Genomic DNA, 19302 nt, shown 5'->3' on the forward strand with positions numbered 1-19302 from the left:
TCCCATGGCATTATTCTAAGAAGAGCAGGAGAATTCTCCTGGTGTCCTGGCCAATATTTATCCATCAACCAATAACACACATTATCTGGTCACTTATCTCATTGCTGTTTGTGGGATCATGTTGTGTGCAAATTGACTGCTGCATTTCCTACATTATAAAAGTGACTACACTTCAAAAGTACTTAATTTGCTGTGAAGGGCTTTGGGACATCCTGAGGTTGTGAAAGATGCTATATAAATACAAGTTTTTTCTTTCTTTCATATCAAAATAGGTGACAGTTCTTAAAACATCAGTGAGACTTATGCTAAATGAGGCTTGAGGTCTACCTAATCCAGAGCTGTTGAGGTGGAAGAGTGAGATTTATAATCAAAGAGTGAAACTGATTAACAACTTATTTAAACAAATTTGAGGCTGTTTTCACTTATAAGAGTGTGAGATACATTAAACTAAGTTATGTTTTAAACCAAAATGCAGAGCTGTCACTTGCATTTATATCGCGTCTTATTGAGTTTGAGAAATGTCTCAAAACACTTCACACAAATTACTTCTGAAATGCAGTCACTATATTATATTATGTAAAGAACAAAAATCCGTAGAAATCAAAAAACAACATTCTAGAAATACACAGGTCTGTAAGCAATGTGAAAAAAAGGTGAGTTAATCCTGCAGTTGGAGAACTGCTGTGCATTTCCAGCATTTTCTTTTAATTCAGATTTCCAGCACTTACTTTTAAAAGTAGATAAGAAGGAAAAAATGCGAGTTTATGATTGATAACAGGGACACAACTCATTTAAACACGTGGGAGATTTAATTTCTTCTGGTAATTTACTGGTTAATACATTTACGTAGATTAAGTAGTTAACAAAGTGCACAAAAGAATATTATACTATCATGTTAACCAGTACACTGCCAGAGGAGATTAAACCCTATTAAACTGGTGGATGTAAAAGATCCCAATTGAAGAAAAGCATCGACTTCTCCCACTGTCTTGACCAACATTGTAAACAATTTTACAACACCAAGTTATAGTCCAGCAATTTTATTTTAAATTCACAAGCTTTCGGAGGCTTCCTCCTTCCTCATTTACCTGGTTGAGAGAAGAATGTTGGTCAATGATGTGGAGATGCCGGTGATGGACTGGGGTTGACAATTGTAAACAATTTTTCAACACCAAGTTATAGTCCAGCAATTTTATTTTAAATTCACAAGCTTTCGGAGGCTTCCTCCTTCCTCATTTACCTGAGGAAGGAGGAAGCCTCCGAAAGCTTGTGAATTTAAAATAAAATTGCTGGACTATAACTTGGTGTTGAAAAATTGTTTACAATTGTCAACCCCAGTCCATCACCGGCATCTCCACATCATTGACCAACATTCTTCTCTCAACCAATATTACCAAAAAGCAGACTAATTGGTCATTCATTTCCTATTTGGGGGACCTTGCTGTGTGCAATTTGGCTGCTGTATTCACCTACATAACAGCAGTGCCTGCACTTCAAAAGTAATCCATTGGCTATAAAGCACTTTCGGTCATCTCTAGGACATTATATAAGATGCTGAATAAATGCAAGTTCTTTCCATTAAACAATCCTTATTTTTAAGAATCGGATACATCAATATTGGTCACATTTTTAAAAAGAAATGAGTCATTCCAAATGAGTCAGACTTGACAGCTGTAAAGGTGAATGTGGCACGTAGGCAAACGACTCCCAATCAGACTCTCAGCTGACAGGCCTGCAGCATAGGCTCAGACTTGTTGTTGCTATGCTGGAGTACTTCCGGTCAGGTGACGGTGGCGGAGGAGGCGGAAGTGGAAGCGGCAGCTGAGGTAAAAGTGGAGGGTCCTGCCTACGGGGATGAAAATTAATTGAAGCTGGGGGCGGTTCGGGCCTTGGCCCTTATAAGCCGCTAGTTTATTATTTTTTTTAAATACACATGGTCTGTGTTTTGAGCAGGGAGAGGGCGCGAGGACTGGTGTGTTAGGCCGAGTGAAGCCGGCAGCGCTCTGTCTGTCTGTCTGTCTGTCTGCTCAGGCTTCCAGTCGGTGATAAATAATAACAGTCAGGTTTCTGGTAGGGGGAGAGAGAGTCAGTCCGTCTCCAGGGGTTTTAACCCACAAACACCCAGGAAGGTGTAGCTGGCGTTGGGTAGTTGGTTGCGGTTACTTTCAAATTCCGCTTTCCAGTAAATTCGCTTAATTTACCTTTCATCAAATGCCACAGTGATTTAAAATTTCAAAACAACTTGTGCAGGTGCAGTTCCCAACATTTAGTAGAATCCCTTCATGATTTTATAGGTCAGTCATAAACTCTGAATTGTGTTTGCTTCTCTCTAGAAAATTGATTGTTGGGTGTATTTACACTACAGCTTGCTGTACAGTTAGAATGTTAAATTAGCCTGAATCCAGAGTCCAAGCTTGACCTGACACTCGGAGTGGAGAGGTGGACTCGCTGGAGGAGGGAGTCTCGCTTTGCAGTCGGTTCATATATTTATACCCGGTTTACACCCCGGGACCTTGAATGTCCTCCGTATTTGTGCACAGGGATGCGTGTAACCTGGGCGCAGACCAATTATGTGGCTTAAAAGATTGCGGAATTGTGGCTGAAAGTACATTACGCCCAAATCTCCTTGCTCTTTTATGGCCGTCTATCCATCCCTCTGCCCATCACTTCCCATAAAACTGGCCTCGCCGCCAAGTTATAGAGCCTCAAATAAGAGCTGCTGCAATTGCGCGTGCTCAGAGGCTCTCTTTAAATTCCAACCAAAGTAATTTTTCTGGTGTTTTATTCCAATTTTTTGTTTTTTTAAAAAAAAATCCTCAGTGACGTGCTCTGTATCTTCTATTTCTTTTATTGCATTTTTATGACAGAAGTATAAGTCACATTAAAAATTGAATAACTTCCCTGATTGTAGGTTCTTAAATATGTGTGCCTGATGTGCATGAATGGTTGAATGAGTTAAAACTTCAATTTTCACATGGTTTGAGTTTGGCACTTTCCTTCCCTGATTGCTTATGTTGATTTACGCCCATTTTATGTTCGGGCATCTTCCAATGAATTCGCAGGAAATTTGAGTGTAACTTGATAATTGGCAGAATGAGCGTGGGAATGGGTGCATTTTTGGGTCTAACTTCTGGGTTGTGCCCACAGAGGAAATTCCAGGCCCACATGTTGGTGCAAAGCTAAAAGAACTTAACACCAATGCTAAACAGGCAGTGTAAATGCACCCCTTGTTTTGCTATCATGCTTATTGTGACGTTCTCCTGCTATCCCTTTAATGAAGACCCTTCCAGCCTGTGAATATTATTTACATACACATAATATCTATTGTCAGAGACATACTCGCAGAGCTGGGAAACCATAGGTCATTTTCCTTGTGATAGTCGTGAAGATTATGAAGTAATTAGAGCAGTGGTTTTCAAACTGTGTGGATTCCCTGCAAATATTGGCACACTCTCAGGATCTTTGTCCTAATTTTCAAAGACAGTGCTAGCTACCCAAAGGAAAATGGTGCTATTGTTGCAGAGAATATTTAGTATAGAACAACAAAAGTAAGGTGCTATTAAGTCAACAAATACAGAGAAAACATCGAATACCAAATTCTTGAAATGCTGTGTTTTTGGTGCAGAGCTTTTCTGTCTCCAGGTGTGCTGATGTCTGATGACCTTGGGAGCTCTCGTTTGAAAACCTAAGCACCTAGGATAATACTTATTTCTGGAGTTTGAGATTGTGCCATATATTTCTCTGAGCATGTAACTGTTGTAAGCCCCATAATGAGACTGATAATTTTCTGAAACAGAAATAAAGCACATGCGGGGTAGATAAGTTACAGACTATGTTAATAGACATTACAAAGAAAGTCATGTGCAAGTATTGGTAATATGTTTTGATGTGATTTTGCTTTGTGTTTGGCAGACAGCCTTTACTGTTTGTCACTTTTCCATAAAATAAAGTGCTCTGTTAATTCTCAATATTTAATTAAAATATCTTAATAAGGTCACACGTTCATTTATGTTGGAACTTTCTTTTGGGATTGGGGTGAAAGGAGAGAAAGTAGAACGTTGAAGATTTTTTTAATGCTCATTAGATTAGGGCTCCCAGCTGTGACTTAAACCCATGATTTCTGGTCCAGAGGCAAAAGTACTGCCAACTGACATAATTGTGAAAATTCAAGAACAAAGCATGGCATTATGTACTGTATGGTGGAGCACCAGCAAGTAATTAATTTCAACTGTTTCTCAAGATATTTTGCTAGCTATTGCAGATTAATCAGGATTGTTGCACTGCAATTTTTAAAATACCAGGGAGGCACCATAGCACTGTGTTTTGGGAAAATGACAGTGTTATGGCCAGCTTGTGCTTTATAGCTGCCCTGTAAATATTTCAGACAGAATGTAAAAATCTGTTAAATAACTAAGTCTGAAAAGTGCGCTTTACGGCTGCTGGCTATAATTTCCATCCTTTCCAGAATGTGCTGTATGAAGAAAAAGCAACAGCGTAGCCTTCATAGTGAGAAAAGGTACAGTAATGTTTCAAACTGTTGTTCCACAAAACTGCACTACATGGTTCAGTATACTTCAAAACTGTTTTTGTTTACCAGTAAATGAATTGAAATTGACAATTTAATGTCTTGCAGTTAAACCTGTTGCAAGCTAATGAAATAGCCAAAACTAGGCAGTCATTAAAACACAAACTTAGGAAATAGATTGATCATTCAGCTCATAATATTGGAGAAAAGTAGAAAGAATGAACTTGTATTTATATTGCACCTAATCACATCTCTTACAAATGCCCCTAGGTACTTTACACTCCAAAGTAATTTGTGTATGTAGTCATTGTTATATAGATGAACATGGCAGCCATTTTGCACACAGCAAGGTCCCACAAACAGCAATGATGCGAATGACCACTTAATCTAATTTTGGTAATGTTCGTTCAGGGAATTATGTTAACCAACAAACAAGAAGAATTCCCTGCTGCTCTTGGTATGGAGCCGTGGGATCTTGAACTCCCGCTTGAGTCACCAGAATGGGCAGATGGGGTGCCGGTTTAACACCTTCTCCAACAGTGCAGCACTTCTTCAGTACTACACTGCAGTGTCAGCCTAGATTATGTGCTTAAGTCCCGGTGTAGGGCTTGCATCTACAAGCCTTTGAACTCGAGCGAAAGTGCTACCAATAAGCCAAGTTGATAGGCTCAGTGTTTGTAACTGTTTTGCAGAGCTAAAAAAATCTATTGAATAGTTTCTGGTATGGAGCGATAAGACCATGTGCTTCATCTATAATGTGTATGATTGTAGGATTAAAGAGGTTACCTTTAGAAGCCATTTAGATAATAATGCTATTTTAGTACAAAGTAAATTGTCTTGTATTATGTTGCAAAACCAGTCACCACTTGCCAGTTTTTGTTCAAATAGCATGAGATTTCCCTTTCAAGGATTGATTTTTTTTGTACATTTTCAGCAAAAATAGAGAAAATATTGTGGGATTAGTTTGTGATTGTTAATCTGCATTTAATGTTACAGTCTGATATATTTTGATTAACCAGTGTGCTTTGCTTTTATACGGCACGTTGATATAATGTTAATATCTTTTAAATTTCAATTTTTGCTTTTGAGTTTTGGTCCTTATGCCAGCAGATTTGTTTCCTTGTATATTTCTAACTAGTGTAGCTAGAAATGTGATTCCACAGAGTTGTTATGAAATACCATATCTTGTTCCAGCAAAAGGCTGTGTGATATGAAAAATTAAAGGAGCGATGGAATTTTTATTTTCCTTGATTAAATAGACATTTAATTAAAACTATCTTATAAATGAGTGTTGCCATTAGTGCACCTTCTAAGAAACAGTTACAAAGAGAAGTACTGCAGAAAAAGATCCCACTGTACCGTTTATATTTAAGGTGGCTGCACTTCTGATTGGGATCGCTGTCGTCAATGAGTTTCTTTCTGTACACAATTGTGAGAAAGGATGCAAGTCACTTTTCTGTGAGTTGAAAAGAATTGTTTTGTCTAAAAGGGCTATTTATGCACAAATACTTGAGGACTAGACATTGTGACATCCGTGCAATATTTCGTTTAACATTTTTCCCCCATGTAATCTTGCTTCTCCTCCCCCTTCGCTCTCCCTTCCCCTCTTCCTCCTCCTCCTCCGTCCCACTTGTGTTTAAATCCATTCATGGCCTTGCCCCCCTCCTTATCTCTCTAACCTCCTCCAGCCTGAAATCCCCCCTCAAAATCTTCCTTCCTCTGACTCTGCCTTTTGTTCATCCCTCTTCGGCCCACCGTTGGCGACCCTCGAGGCCCCATGGTCTGGAATTTCCTCCCTAAGACCCTCTGGCTCTCCTCCTTTAAAATCCTGCTTAAAACCCACTTCTGACAAAGCTTTTGGTCAACTCCTAATATCTCTTTCTCTGTTTTGGCATCCATTTTTTCCATTTGCACTTCTGAAGCACTTGGGACATTTTTTTTACATTAACATAGAAAATAGGAGCAAGAGTAGGCCATTCAGCCCTTCGGGCCTGCTCCGTCATTCAAAATGATCATGGCTGATCGTCTAACTCAGTACCCTGTTCCTGCTTTTTCCCCATATCCCTTGATCCCTTCAGCATTAAGAAATATATCTATCTCCTTCTTGAATATATCTAATGAATTGGCCTCCACTGTCTTCTGTGGTAGAGAATTCCACAGGTTCACCACCCTCTGTGAAGAAATTTCTCCTCATCTCGGTTCTAAATGGCGTATCCTGAGACTGTGGCCCCGGTTCTGGACTCCCCAGCCATCGGGAACATCCTCCCTGCATCTAGTCTGTCTAGTCCTGTTAGAATTTTATATGTTTCGATGAGATCACCTCTCATTCTTCTAAACTCTAGTGAATATAGGCCTAGTCGACCCAATCTCTCCTCATACGTCAGTTCTGCCATCCCAGGAATCAGTCTGGTAAACCTTCGTTGCACTCCCTCCATGGCAAGGACATCCTTCCTCGGATAAGGAGACTAAAACTGCACACAATACTCCAGATGTGGTCTCACCAAGGCCCTGTATAACTGCAGTAAGACATCCCTGTTCCTGTACTCAAATCCTCTTGCAATGAACGCCAACATACCATGTGCCTTCCTAACTGCTTGCTGCACCCATCTTCTTTCTCCACCATTCCCCCTCCCAACCTTCCCCTCCCCCTTCTACCTCTTTTCCCACCCCTTCCCCCAACTAAAATAAATGATGAGCATTGACTTTTTTGGGGGGATTAGGGGACTTGGCTTCAGGGAAATACAGAGTTGAATTGTGCGTAATTATACATCGGTAGATAAGAACCTGGGGTGCTTAACCTTCAGTCTTTCAGGTTAATTCAACACTCTTATGCTCGTCTATTTCACTTCCCATAGCGATGTGATAAGCACTGACTGGTTGGTTATGTTTAGATAAAAGTAGAAATTTATAGTTTTTTAAAGGGATACTAATGTAGACATATATCCTCCCCATAGAAAAAGAACAAAACGCCAAACAACTTGCATTGTTCACTGGTCATCCAGAAAAATTCATACACCTGATCTGACAGTTGCAGTGTCCTACAGGAAGCCAAATTATGAAAACATTTTGACCCTTGGATATTTATATTTGTATGGTAGAGACTGATGTAATGGACAAATTAAGTACTTGGAACACTGTTCTTTGCTTTTTGGCCTCAGGTTCTGGCTTTGGGGATTTGCCCTAAACACAAAGTGAAGAATGGAGGTTAATGGCATAAGTGCAGCAAACACTACTTATCTTCAAAGTGAAAGGTTTAAGGAAAATGTTATTTCCTCCGCCAGCAGGCCTTTCTGCTTGTTAAATATGGGGGCAATAAATTATCTAGCACTGTAGCTTAAACAATTTTAGCAGTTGTTTAGCAGTTCCTGAGATACAAGCTTTTGAGCGATCCGCAGTTGATTTGTGAAATTATTTGGGTAAATCCAACACGTGCAAATGTGGCACTTGTTAAGCTGGTGAGCACATTGTTCAATTAAACATGGATTTCCACAATGCATATGAGTATTACTTTATTTATCTACTTGGTAAAATGGGAATATTCTGTGTGGCTTGCATATGTATGAGCAGAGCTGCATTTATTTCTCAGTATTACAATAAAGGAGACGCAGTACAGAAAGGAATTTGTTTAACTTGTTACAAAGGGCTAAAACAATAGTTTACTCAATTACACAGTCTGATTGTATATCCAGAATATTCTGTCCGATAACATGATTGGTAATAATTTGACCACATATGTACGGATTGTAAGTGGTACGGCACAGATTGTGCCTGATATTCTCCACGTGGTACATTTCTGGCCACAGCTGGATTCCTAATCTGAGCTGGATTATACGTTGAGGTGCCAATTGGGAGCCAGCTGCTTCCTCAAAGTAACACAGAATTTGTTGATCAAGCTAGCCTGGGTCCAGGTTTACATCTGCTGTCACACTGGTTGCTCACCTGTACTAATGGCATAGAAAAGAAATATATTTCATTCCCTATACCGTATTTTGACAGCTATTTTTATTCCCTGTTCCCTGTTTTTTAAGGTATTCCAGCATTCTACAATTTACAGAACAAATACTTGATCTTCTCCCAGCCCTGTGTCAATGCTGCTTTTTAGTTGCTAGAAGGTGTGCAATGTGATGTCTCATTCTCTGTTTTAAAAATTCCTCCTCCTCCCTGTGTGAAACTGCATCATACCACACTGTGGCACAACATATTGATTTGCCTCTACTTTAATTGTGGGTAATTGCCAAATTACAAGGAAGTACTTTTTCAGCTTAAGGAAGCTGGATCACATTCTTGTTAAATAAATACCATAGGACCATAGAAGGTAATAACACAGAAGGAGGTCATTCGACCCATCTTATCTGTACCAGCTGTTTGCTACAGCAATCTAAAATTAATTGCATTACCCTGCTATCTCCCCATATTTGTGTATCTTCCTCTGTTTCAAATTGGACAACCCAGTTCCACGTTTTTAATACGTAGCCTTTAAGTTAAGTCACTTGCAAAGTACACACTCTCTTCCTATGCATATTTCTTTTCATGGCATTGACAATATTTTAGATGAATTCAGTGGGCAACATTATGATGTCACTGCACATTAACTTGTTATAGATCCTGCCCTTGGTTGGCAAAGTCATAGCCTGGGTCTGCCAGGAAGACATTTTATGGTGAGTATTTGTATATCCTAGAACTAGCACTGTTGTGGAGAAAAATACTTCCTGTTGGTTTCTCTGCCATTAAATGGGCAGTTGAGGGAGGCTGGCTTCTGGGATGATCACACCTCTGTCCCAGAGAAGTGAGCTGCTGGGTTAGGAAGTGGGGTGGGAGGCAAGAGCAACAAAGTCAGCGAGCTGCTAATCAGATGGTTGATATTGTAAAGTAAGAGAGCATGGTCTTGGTCATGGTAGAGGTCAGTATCACATTGTTAAGCAGTGCTTTAGACTAGATTCTAAGTTTTCAGCAGGGCTTTGACAAAACACCATGTCAACTTATGAAAAGTTGGAAAAAGCTGAAGTTCACTTCGTTGTTTTTACTATTGAAATTTTCAGTTTTTGGGCGGTTGCTATTCTTGAAGTACTTTTGTTGATAGATTATTTTCTATAAAACAAAAATGCATAAATCTATTATCTAACAGTGCTTTCTTAGAAGTGCAAATGTGCTTTATTTACTTACCAGGAAATGCATTCTGCAGGCTATTGCAGTGATGTAAATAAAATATTCGCTCTGATATAGCACTTGCATTTATATAGTGCCTTATCACGTCCACAGGACATCTCGGCACTTCATGACCAATTACTTTTGAAGTACAGTCACTTAATGTAGGCAAACGCAGCAGCCAGATTGGCTGATTGTGGGACCATGCTATGCACGATGAGGTGAATCAGTTTATCTATGTTTTTGGTTCTGTTAGTTGAAGCGGGAACAGAATACTCGGAGGATTCGCAGTTTTTCTTTAAAAAATACTACGTTATCTTTCAAGCCCACTTGAAGAAGCAGACATGTCCCCAGGAGAGGGGACTTCAAACACACCCTCAATATTGTACTGAAATGTCAACCCAGATTATGTGCTCAAGTCCTAGAGTGGGGTTTGAACCTGCCATCTGGCTCAGAGGTGAGAGTTCTACCAGATGAACCATGCTGAAGTTTTGAAATCAAATCATGAACACAACTCCAAACATAGTAGCGAGATTTAAAAAGAGAAATTGGAAAATATAACCTAAAGCAGGAAATACTGAAAATACACAGGCCTGTCAGCATCAAAAAAATGGGTCAAAATGAGTGAGGTTTAGTGCTACATTCCCCATGACTGTTAAGTGAAGTGGTTTTGCATTGGAAGAACCTTGGAAATATGTTGGATTCCATGCTGTCTTTGTTCATCAGATGAACTGTTTTGCAATAGGTTTATTTCTATTCCTAAACAGTTTTCTGTGACAGGGTAGGGAACTGATAAGTGTTTTCACACTAGTATCACTTAACCAATAATTGTCATTCCTCCATTTAGGCAGTGCCTCGGGCACCCAATTCACTCCCCCCACCCCCAATATTTGAATGTAAGACTTTATATAAAAGTTAACTTAAGCAGTTTCTGCATCGTTATCTGATGAAGGTACACCATTTTGATGTGTAATGTGGTGCCGCTCTTCATAACTGGTAGTGGGATATATATCACTTCGGCTCAGTAGTGAAATGACTTAACTCCACATTTTTGGTTGAATTTAAGTTTTTTATTTAAAGATGAGAAGTCAGCAATTGTTAAGCTGGAAATTTCAAAAAAGATTTGGTTCAAAGTTTTGGAAATAGCTAGAAATGTGCATCTGTCAAGGAAACCTAGCAGCACAGTCGATGCAGATCAAATCTAAATGTAGCATTCTAACTGTATTCTTCCTTAACACTGTTACTGCAAATGTAAGGAGTCTTACAACACCAGGTGTTGTAAGATTCCTTACATTTGTCCACCCCAGTCCATCACCGGCATCTCCACATCATGACTGTTACTGCAGCCCTCTCAGAAAGCCCTCATTACTTGCTGAGGCCGGTTTTATGCAGCTTGACGCTAATGCCATTACTCTTGTTAAGGATAGAGCTGTCGGTCTTGAACTGAGTGCCACATCCTATCCTAATGTTGTTACTGTGCAAGCCACTGCTATCTTTGTCTACAAGCACAACCAAGACAATCAAAAATTTCACAAAACCTCAATTTCTACCAGATTTCTGAGGATGTTTTGGAAAAAAAAATTATTCCTGTAGTTACTTTGCAATGACACTGTAAATGGTCATTTCTAAATTTTCTTGTAATGTTACATTGTCTGTCTGAAGATAATTTGTTTTGGGGAGAAATTAACTTGGCATTCTGTACAAAATTAAGATGCTGAAAATTAGCTAACCTCAATTTTTAAAAATGTTGCATTATCTGGTCAATAGAGGATTCACAACCAGCTAAATAGCTATTACACATTCACTTGACTTGTTAATGCTTTAAGTAGATCAGGTTGACACACAACAATTTTTAAACTCTTCCCCCCCCCCCCCCCCCCCGCTTCAATTGTGACCCCTGGTTCTGTATTTGGAAGAAACATGTCTTAAGTATTAAACTGGCTTACGTATTGCTTACAAAAGCAAGGAAGTCATGATGAACCTTTATAAAACACTGGTTCGACCACAACTGGAGTATTGTGTCCAGTTATGGGCACCACACTTTAGCAAAGATGTGAAGACCTTTAGAGAGGGTGCAGAAAAGATTTACTAGAATGATTCCAGGGATGAGGGACTTCAGTTATGTGTATAGACTGGAGAAGCTGGGGTTGTTCTCCTTGGAACAGAGAAGGTAGAGAGGAGATTTAATAGAGGTATTTAAAATCATGAGGGATCTAGATAGAGAGAAACTGTTCCCATTGGTGGAAGGGTCAAGAACCAGAGGATATAGATTTAAGGTGATTGGCAAAAGAACCAAAGGTGACATGAGGAAAAACTTTTTTTAATGCAGCGAGTGGTTACGATCTGGCATGCACTGCCAGGTGGGATGGTGGAAGCAGATTCAATCGTGGCTTTCAAAAGGGAACTGGATAAGTCTTGAAAGGAAAAAATTTGCAGGGCTACGAGGATAGGGCGGGGGAGTGGGACTAGCTGGATTGCTCTTGCATAGAGCCGGCATGGACTTGATGGGCCAAATGGCCGCCTTCCGTGCTGTAACCTTTCTATGATTGGGGTCAGCTATGAAAATGTCTAACTGGGTTGATTTATTGTTTGTATCTAGTCATCAAATGACAAGCTTTGTGTTAAGTTACTAAAAATTGTTACTGTGTTTAACAGATCAGTATTTGGTGTCAAGTTTGATTGTTAACTAACATAAATATTTGTTGTACTGGCGTGAAACTTGCACCATAGTTTTTACGTGTGGTAGCCAGCTGTCAAAAATCATTTTTCATGGTTGCCTAAGTTGCACCTGGCTTGTAGGTCATAACAAGCTGCATAAATGTGACTTGTGAAATGGGTTTTGTGATGCATATTTTTGTAAGTGTGGTGTTTTATGTAAAGGAAAAGGAAATGTTTGTGGCTGAAAACTGTATATTTTAAATTCAATTATCCCCTGTTTTTAGATTTTTTTTTTGCAATTTATTTGTTACATGTATAACACTCAGGAGCACTTGTACAAAACAAATCTAAATTGAAGCACACAGATTGTAGTTCTGCACCCCAGCTTGTAGTGACCTGTGGGAGCAGATGGTAATTCTTTGTATACCTGCAGCGTAACAGTGGAAGGAGAGATAGAAGTGCTAATTTTGAAACAGAAAGAAAAGGCTGAATGTATTCTGTCTATAGAAATGGTACGACAACTGACAAAATTTAAAATAATTTCGACTGCTGCAAATCTGGAGTGGAGAATATATGAAACTTTTAAAAGAAGAGAAATGAGACACAAGAACATTTTACAACAAAATGGAGCCAAAAACTAGCATGAATAATATTTTATTTGAAGTGTTGATGCATGTTTGTTTCTTTTCAGAGTGGTGTGATGTCATGGCAACTGCCAGTTCTAGTATTGCTGGGAGTGAGCAAGCCTTGGAAAAGTCACAGTTGAACTTAAAAAGTAAGTCCAATACTAGCTTAATAAGAGTTGGTTAATGCCAGTCAGTTTACTAACTGCAACTGCAGTATTGAAGTTATGGTATTATTGGTGTGCAATTGATTACTCTTTTAGGTAACCTCTCCAAATCTTTCCTTCTAACTTTTACTTTGCTGTGGACAAGTTAACTGGTCCTTGATTTGAGTACAGGAGCAAGGATGTCTTACTGCAGTTATACAGGCCTTGGTGAGACCACACCTGGAGTAATGTGTGCAGTTTTGGTCTCCTTACCTAAGAAAGGATATACTTGCCATAGAGGGAGTGCAGCAAAGGTACACCAGACTGATTCCTGGGATGGCAGGACTGTCGTATGAGGAGAGATTGGGTCGACTCGGCCTGTATTCACTCGAGTTTAGCAGAATGAGGGGGGGTCTAGAACGAGGGGTCACAGTCTCAGGATACGGGGTAGGACATTTAGGACTGAGATGAGGAGAAATTTCTTTACTTAGAGGGTGGTGAACCTGTGGAATTCTCTATCACAGGAAGCTGTGATGGCCAAGTCACTGAATATATTTAAGAAGGAGCTAGATAGATTTCTAGACACAAAAGGCATCAAGGGGTATGGGGAGAGAGCGGGAATATGGTATTGAGATAGAGGATCAGCCATGATCATATTGAATGGTGGAGCAGGCTCGAAGGGCCGAATGGCCTGCTCCTGCTCCTGCTCCTGCTCCTATTTTCTATGTTTCTATGTCCTGGTGCTCTGATGTCATAGGAAGCATGGACAAGTTTACTTGCCAGGTAGCAGTTCTTCCTGGATTGGTTCAAACATTGACCTCTACGACTAGGGATTTTGGTATTTAATTGAATCATCAAAGACTAATTTTATGAAAGTAGCTGTAACTTACAAAATTGTGTTATTGATAGAAAGTAGCAATTTAACAATTACTTTTGAAGAAGTGACAGATTCGATAGATAAAGGCAATGCAGTAGATGTGTATATGGATTTTCAGAAGGCATTCAATAAGATGTCTCACAATAGCAACTTGCATTTATATAGACAAAAGGCTTGTTAGAAAAATTCAGGCGTACAAGAGGAAATATGGCAGCATGCATAGAAAGTTGGTTGATGGACAGGAAACAGAGTTAGGGTATGTGGGTGTTGCTTAGACTGGAGAAGGTTTGGAAATGGTGCACTCCAGGATCAGTGCTGGGTCCATATTTGTTCTTGGTACATATAGATGACGTGGACTTGGGTATAGGGAACGTGATCTCGAAATTTGGTGATGATGCAAAAGTAGGAGGTTTGGCAAATGGTGAGGAGGACTATTTAAAAAAAAAACACTTTAGGAAGGCGAGTTAACAGAAAGGGCAGATGGGTGGCACAGGCAGTTTAATGTGGATAAGTGTGAGGTAATAGATTTTGGGAGGAAAAAAGCTTGGATTGGGAGTACAAACTCAATGGAAAGAAGTTGAAAGGTGTGGATAAACAAAAAGACCTCAGGGTTCAAATACATAATTCAGAAGTGAGAGTACAGGTAGATAAAGCCATAACCAGCCAATAGAATGTTGATTATTTTATAAATATGAGCACAGGGTATAAGATTAAAGAAGTAATGAAGAATTTATACAGAACATTGGTTAGGCTGTGGTTAGAGTTTTGGGCAACCATTATAGACAGGACATTAAAGCCATAGAGCGCATATATCATAGAAACAGAAGGATGGTACTAGGGATGAGAAACTACAGTTAGGAGGAGAAACTTGATATACTGGGACTAATTCCACTGGAGCAGAAAAGGCTGAGGAGACTTAATAGAGGTGTTTAAAATTATGAAGGGGTTTGAGAGTGAATGGGGAAAGACGAGTTCCTCTGGTTGTGGAGTCAGTGACGAGAGGTCATCAATTTAAAATGATCATTGAAAGAGTGAGGAGAGAGGTTAGGAGAAGTTTCTTTACACAGTGTTATTGGAGGATAGAATGCTTTGCCACAGGGAGTGGTTGAGACCGAGACCATTGCATCTTTTAAGGGAAAACTGGATAATTATTTGAAACCGAAGAAGATAAAAGAATATGGGGAGAGAGCAGGGCAATGCAATTAGTTTTGGATTGCTCTAGCAAGGAGCCAGTGCTGTCACAATGGGTTGAATGGCTACCTCCTGTAGACCTCTGTGATTCAATGCATGTCAATTTAGGCTACATTACATGGCGAATAATTATCTTTATATCAGACATTGTATGCAGTTTGCACCCATCACTGAATTTCTACAAACAAAAGCGAAATACTGCATTGCTGGAAATCTGAAATACAAACAGAAAATGCTTGACACAGCTGGCAGATTGGGCAGCATGAGCGGAGAGAGAAACAGGATTAATGTTTCAGGTCGACAACCGCATCGACTTGAAACGTTAACTCTGTTTCTCTCCCTATAGATGTTGCCTGACCTGCTGAGTTCTTGCCAGCATTTTCTGTTTTTATTGCTGAATATTTCCAGATCATCTGAACAACACCAAGAAGTTTCTATCAATGTATAGTTATATCTTATTTTCTGTTCCAAGTTCACCTTGAGAATGTGTAGCTGATCAGCTAGTGGATGGTGAGGGCTGTGTGACTAAATGTTAAATATGTGCTTTGATACCTATCTTTGGTTTTGTTCTTTCAACAATCTATTCAAATGTACAGATGTGTTTTCCAACTAGTTGTTCATATTTCCTGGATTTGGATCTTTTAAGGAGTACCAAACACATCCAGGTTAGCCATTAGTTTCAATTGAATTTTAGTGTCCAGATGTGCTAGAGAAATACATGGAAATTACAACATGAAACAGGCCATTCGGTCCAACCAGTTTGTGCAGTGTTTATGCTCCATGCGAGCAAATAGTTCTAATCACGTTTACTCACCCTTTTCCAATATCCCTTCAACCCCTTTTCCTTCATCCACCTATCCAATCTATCTTGAATGTTGACATTGTTTCTTCCTCAACTACTAACTAAACCCGCGACCTCTACCACCTCGAAGGACGAGCAGCAGGCACATGGGAACACCACCACCTGCACGTTCCCCTCCAAGTCACACACCATCCCGACTTGGAAATATATTGCCGTTCCTTCATCGTCGTTGGGTCAAAATCCTGGAACTCCCTTCCTAACAGCACTGTGGGAGAACCTTCACCACACGGACTGCAGCGGTTCAAGAAGGCATCTCACCACCACCTTCTCAAGGGCAATTAGGGATGGGCAATAAATGCTGGCCTCACCAGCGACGCCCACATCCCATGAACGAATAAAAAAAAATGAATTTCATGGCCTCTCAACTCTGAGAAGTTTCTTCTGCTCTCTGTTCTTGCTCTCCTACATGTAATCTTGTATCTATGCCCCTCGTTCTTTATTCCTCAACTACTAGAAACAGTCTGCTTTTATCTTCTGTCCCATGCTTTCATGATTTTTAACCACTTTTAAGATAATGCCTTCTGACCCTAACGAAAGAAGAAACAATTTTTCAAATGTTGTTTTTGTATTTCCTCATACCAGGTAGTATCCTAGTGAATCTGCGTTGTACCCTCTCTAAAGCCCCACTATCCAGTATATTGTGGAGCCCAATACTGCACACAGTACTTTATCTGAAGTCTTATTAAGGTTTTATACAGGCTCATCGTTACCGCTCGACTTTTACAGTCTAAGAGTGATCATTTATGTTATGCAAAGTTGTATTTGGCGGTGGGGAGGACATGCAATGAGACCATCCCTGGGAAACTTGCTACGTTTTTATCATTTTAGCGCCTTTGCTCTTTCTGTAGAATTTAGACAAGATTCCTATCCTACCAACTCAACTTGGGGCGAAGCATGGTATTGTGTGTTTCAATTGATTTACAAATATTAATGTGCTATGCACTTCTGAACTTTATCCTGAGTCAACTCTTCACATCCTGGGAAACTGCCTATCTGATCTTCAACAAATATGTAGCATTTTGGCCCAAATTTCCTACAGCCTTCCTGCGCCTCCAGGAAGCAATTTAATATGGATGGGTGAGGTTCAGCTTGACTGATGCCCAATTTTGTTTGCAGCAGCACCTGAGCTGCGTGAATAAGTTTTGGCGCAATTTCAATTTTTTGTGTAGTCGAAAGTTGCCAACTTATTTGTGAAGTAAAAGTTGCCAATTGGTTGTAAACCAGTTCTCTGCCAAGTTTTCCAGTTCAAAAGCATTTGGAAATGTGAAGTGGTCCAGATTTTATCACTCAGCATGGAAAAATGATGCCTTGTAGGCTGTACGCAGTTTTATAGGTTTGATTGGTCACTTTTAAATTAAGAAATTCCCTGCAAATGTAAAAGATAAGATGGTGTGTTTAGCTGTTAGCTGCATTTCATTCCTCAATAGGCTCAACCAACTTCAGCTACTTCATCAATGACCTACCCTCTATCATAGGGTCAGAAGGGAGGCTGCTCGCTAATGATTGCACTGTGTTTAGTTCGCTTTGCAATTTATACGATAATAAAGCCGTCCATGCCCGCAATGCATAAAGATCTGGACAACATCCAGGCTTGGGCTGATAAGTGGCAAGTAACATTCGTGCCACACAAGTGCCAGGCAATGACCATCTCCAACAACAGATGGCCACCTCCCCATGACATTCAATGGCGTTACCATCACCGAACCCCCCCCACCATCAACATTCTGGGGGTTATCATTGAACAGAAACTCAGCTGGACCAGCCACATAAATTGTAGAGTAGGTGGGTATTCTGCAGCGAGTGGCTCACCTCTTGACTCCTCAAAACCCACCATCACCTACAAGTCAGGAGTGTGATGGAATACTCTCCACTTGCCTGGATGGGTGTAGCTGCAACAACACACAAGAAGCTCTATGCTATCCAGGCCAAAACAATCTGCTTGATCGGCAGCCCATCCACCACCATAAACATGCACTCCCTCCACCACCGCACACTGTGGCTGCAGTGTGTACTATCTACAGGATGCACTGCAGCAACTCGCCAAGGCTTCTTCGACAGCATCTTCCAAACCCGTGACTCTACCACTTAGAAGGACAAGGGCAAACAGGCACATGGGAACACAGTCACCTCCAAGTCACACACTTCATCGTCGCTGGGTCAGTATCTTGGAACTCCCTACCTACTGTGGGAGAACCTTCACCACATGGACTGCAGCGGTCCAAGATGGCAACTCATCAGGGGCAACTAGGAATGGGCAGTAAATAAGAACATAAGAAATAGGAGCAGGAGTAGGCCTATCGACCCCTCGAGCCTGCTCCGCCATTCAATAATATCATGGCTGATCTGATCCTAACCTCAAATTTAAATTCATGTCCAATTTCCTGCCCTTTACTTCTAGGAAACTGTCTATTTCTGTTTTAAATTTATTTAATGATGTAGCTTCCACAGCTTCCTGGGGCAGCAAATTCCACAGACCTACCACCCTCTGAGTGAAGAAGTTTCTCCTCATCTCAGTTTTGAAAGAGCGGCCCCTTATTCTAAGATTATGCCCCCTAGTTCTAGTTTCACCCATCCTTGGGAACATCCTTACCGCATCCACCCGATCAAGCCCCTTCACTATCTTATATGTTTCAATAAGATCGCCTCTCATTCTTCTGGACTCCAATGAGTAGAGTCCCAGTCTACTCAACCTCTCCTCATATGTCCGCCCCCTCATCCCCGGGATTAACCGAGTGAACCTTCTTTGTACTGCCTCGAGAGCAAGTATGTCTTTTCTTAAGTATGGAGACCAAAACTGTATGCAGTATTCCAGGTGCGGTCTCACCAATACCTTATATAACTGCAGCAATACCTCCCTGTTTTTATATTCTATCCCCCGAGCAATAAAAGCCAACATTCCGTTGGCCTTCTTGATCACCTGCTGCACCTGCAAACTAACTTTTTGATTTTCTTGCACGAGGACCCCCAGATCCCTTTGCATTGCAGTACTTTCCAGTTTCTCGCCATTAAGATAATAACTTGCTCTCTGATTTTTCCTGCTAAAGTGCATAACCTCACATTTTCCAATATTGTATTGCATCTGCCAAATCTCCGCCCACTCACCCAGCCTGTCTATATCCCCTTGTAGGTTTTTTATGTCCTCCTCACTCTCTACTTTCCCTCCCATCTTTGTATCATCTGCTAATTTTGATATGTTACATTCGGTCCCCTCCTCCAAATCATTAATATAGATTGTAAAGAGTTGGGGACCCAGCACCGACCCCTGCGGAACACCA

At 40.4% G+C, this 19302-nt stretch overlaps 1 protein-coding gene across 2 annotated transcripts in view; it reads left to right on the forward strand.

The window, feature by feature from the left end:
• The first annotated feature begins 1753 nt into the window (after positions 1-1753).
• Positions 1754-19302, forward strand: part of wwp2 (WW domain containing E3 ubiquitin protein ligase 2) — a 166849-nt gene continuing 149300 nt past the window's right edge. For both annotated transcript variants that reach the window (XM_067998078.1, XM_067998079.1), the window contains exons 1-2: positions 1754-1826; positions 13020-13103. In XM_067998078.1, coding sequence (XP_067854179.1) covers positions 13034-13103 — 70 coding nt within the window. In that variant the 5' untranslated portion in view covers positions 1754-1826; positions 13020-13033. The remainder of the gene's footprint in view (positions 1827-13019; positions 13104-19302) is intronic.

The sequence above is a fragment of the Heptranchias perlo genome, chromosome 16, assembly GCF_035084215.1.
Source record: "Heptranchias perlo isolate sHepPer1 chromosome 16, sHepPer1.hap1, whole genome shotgun sequence".
In the NCBI taxonomy this organism is placed as follows: domain Eukaryota; kingdom Metazoa; phylum Chordata; class Chondrichthyes; order Hexanchiformes; family Hexanchidae; genus Heptranchias; species Heptranchias perlo.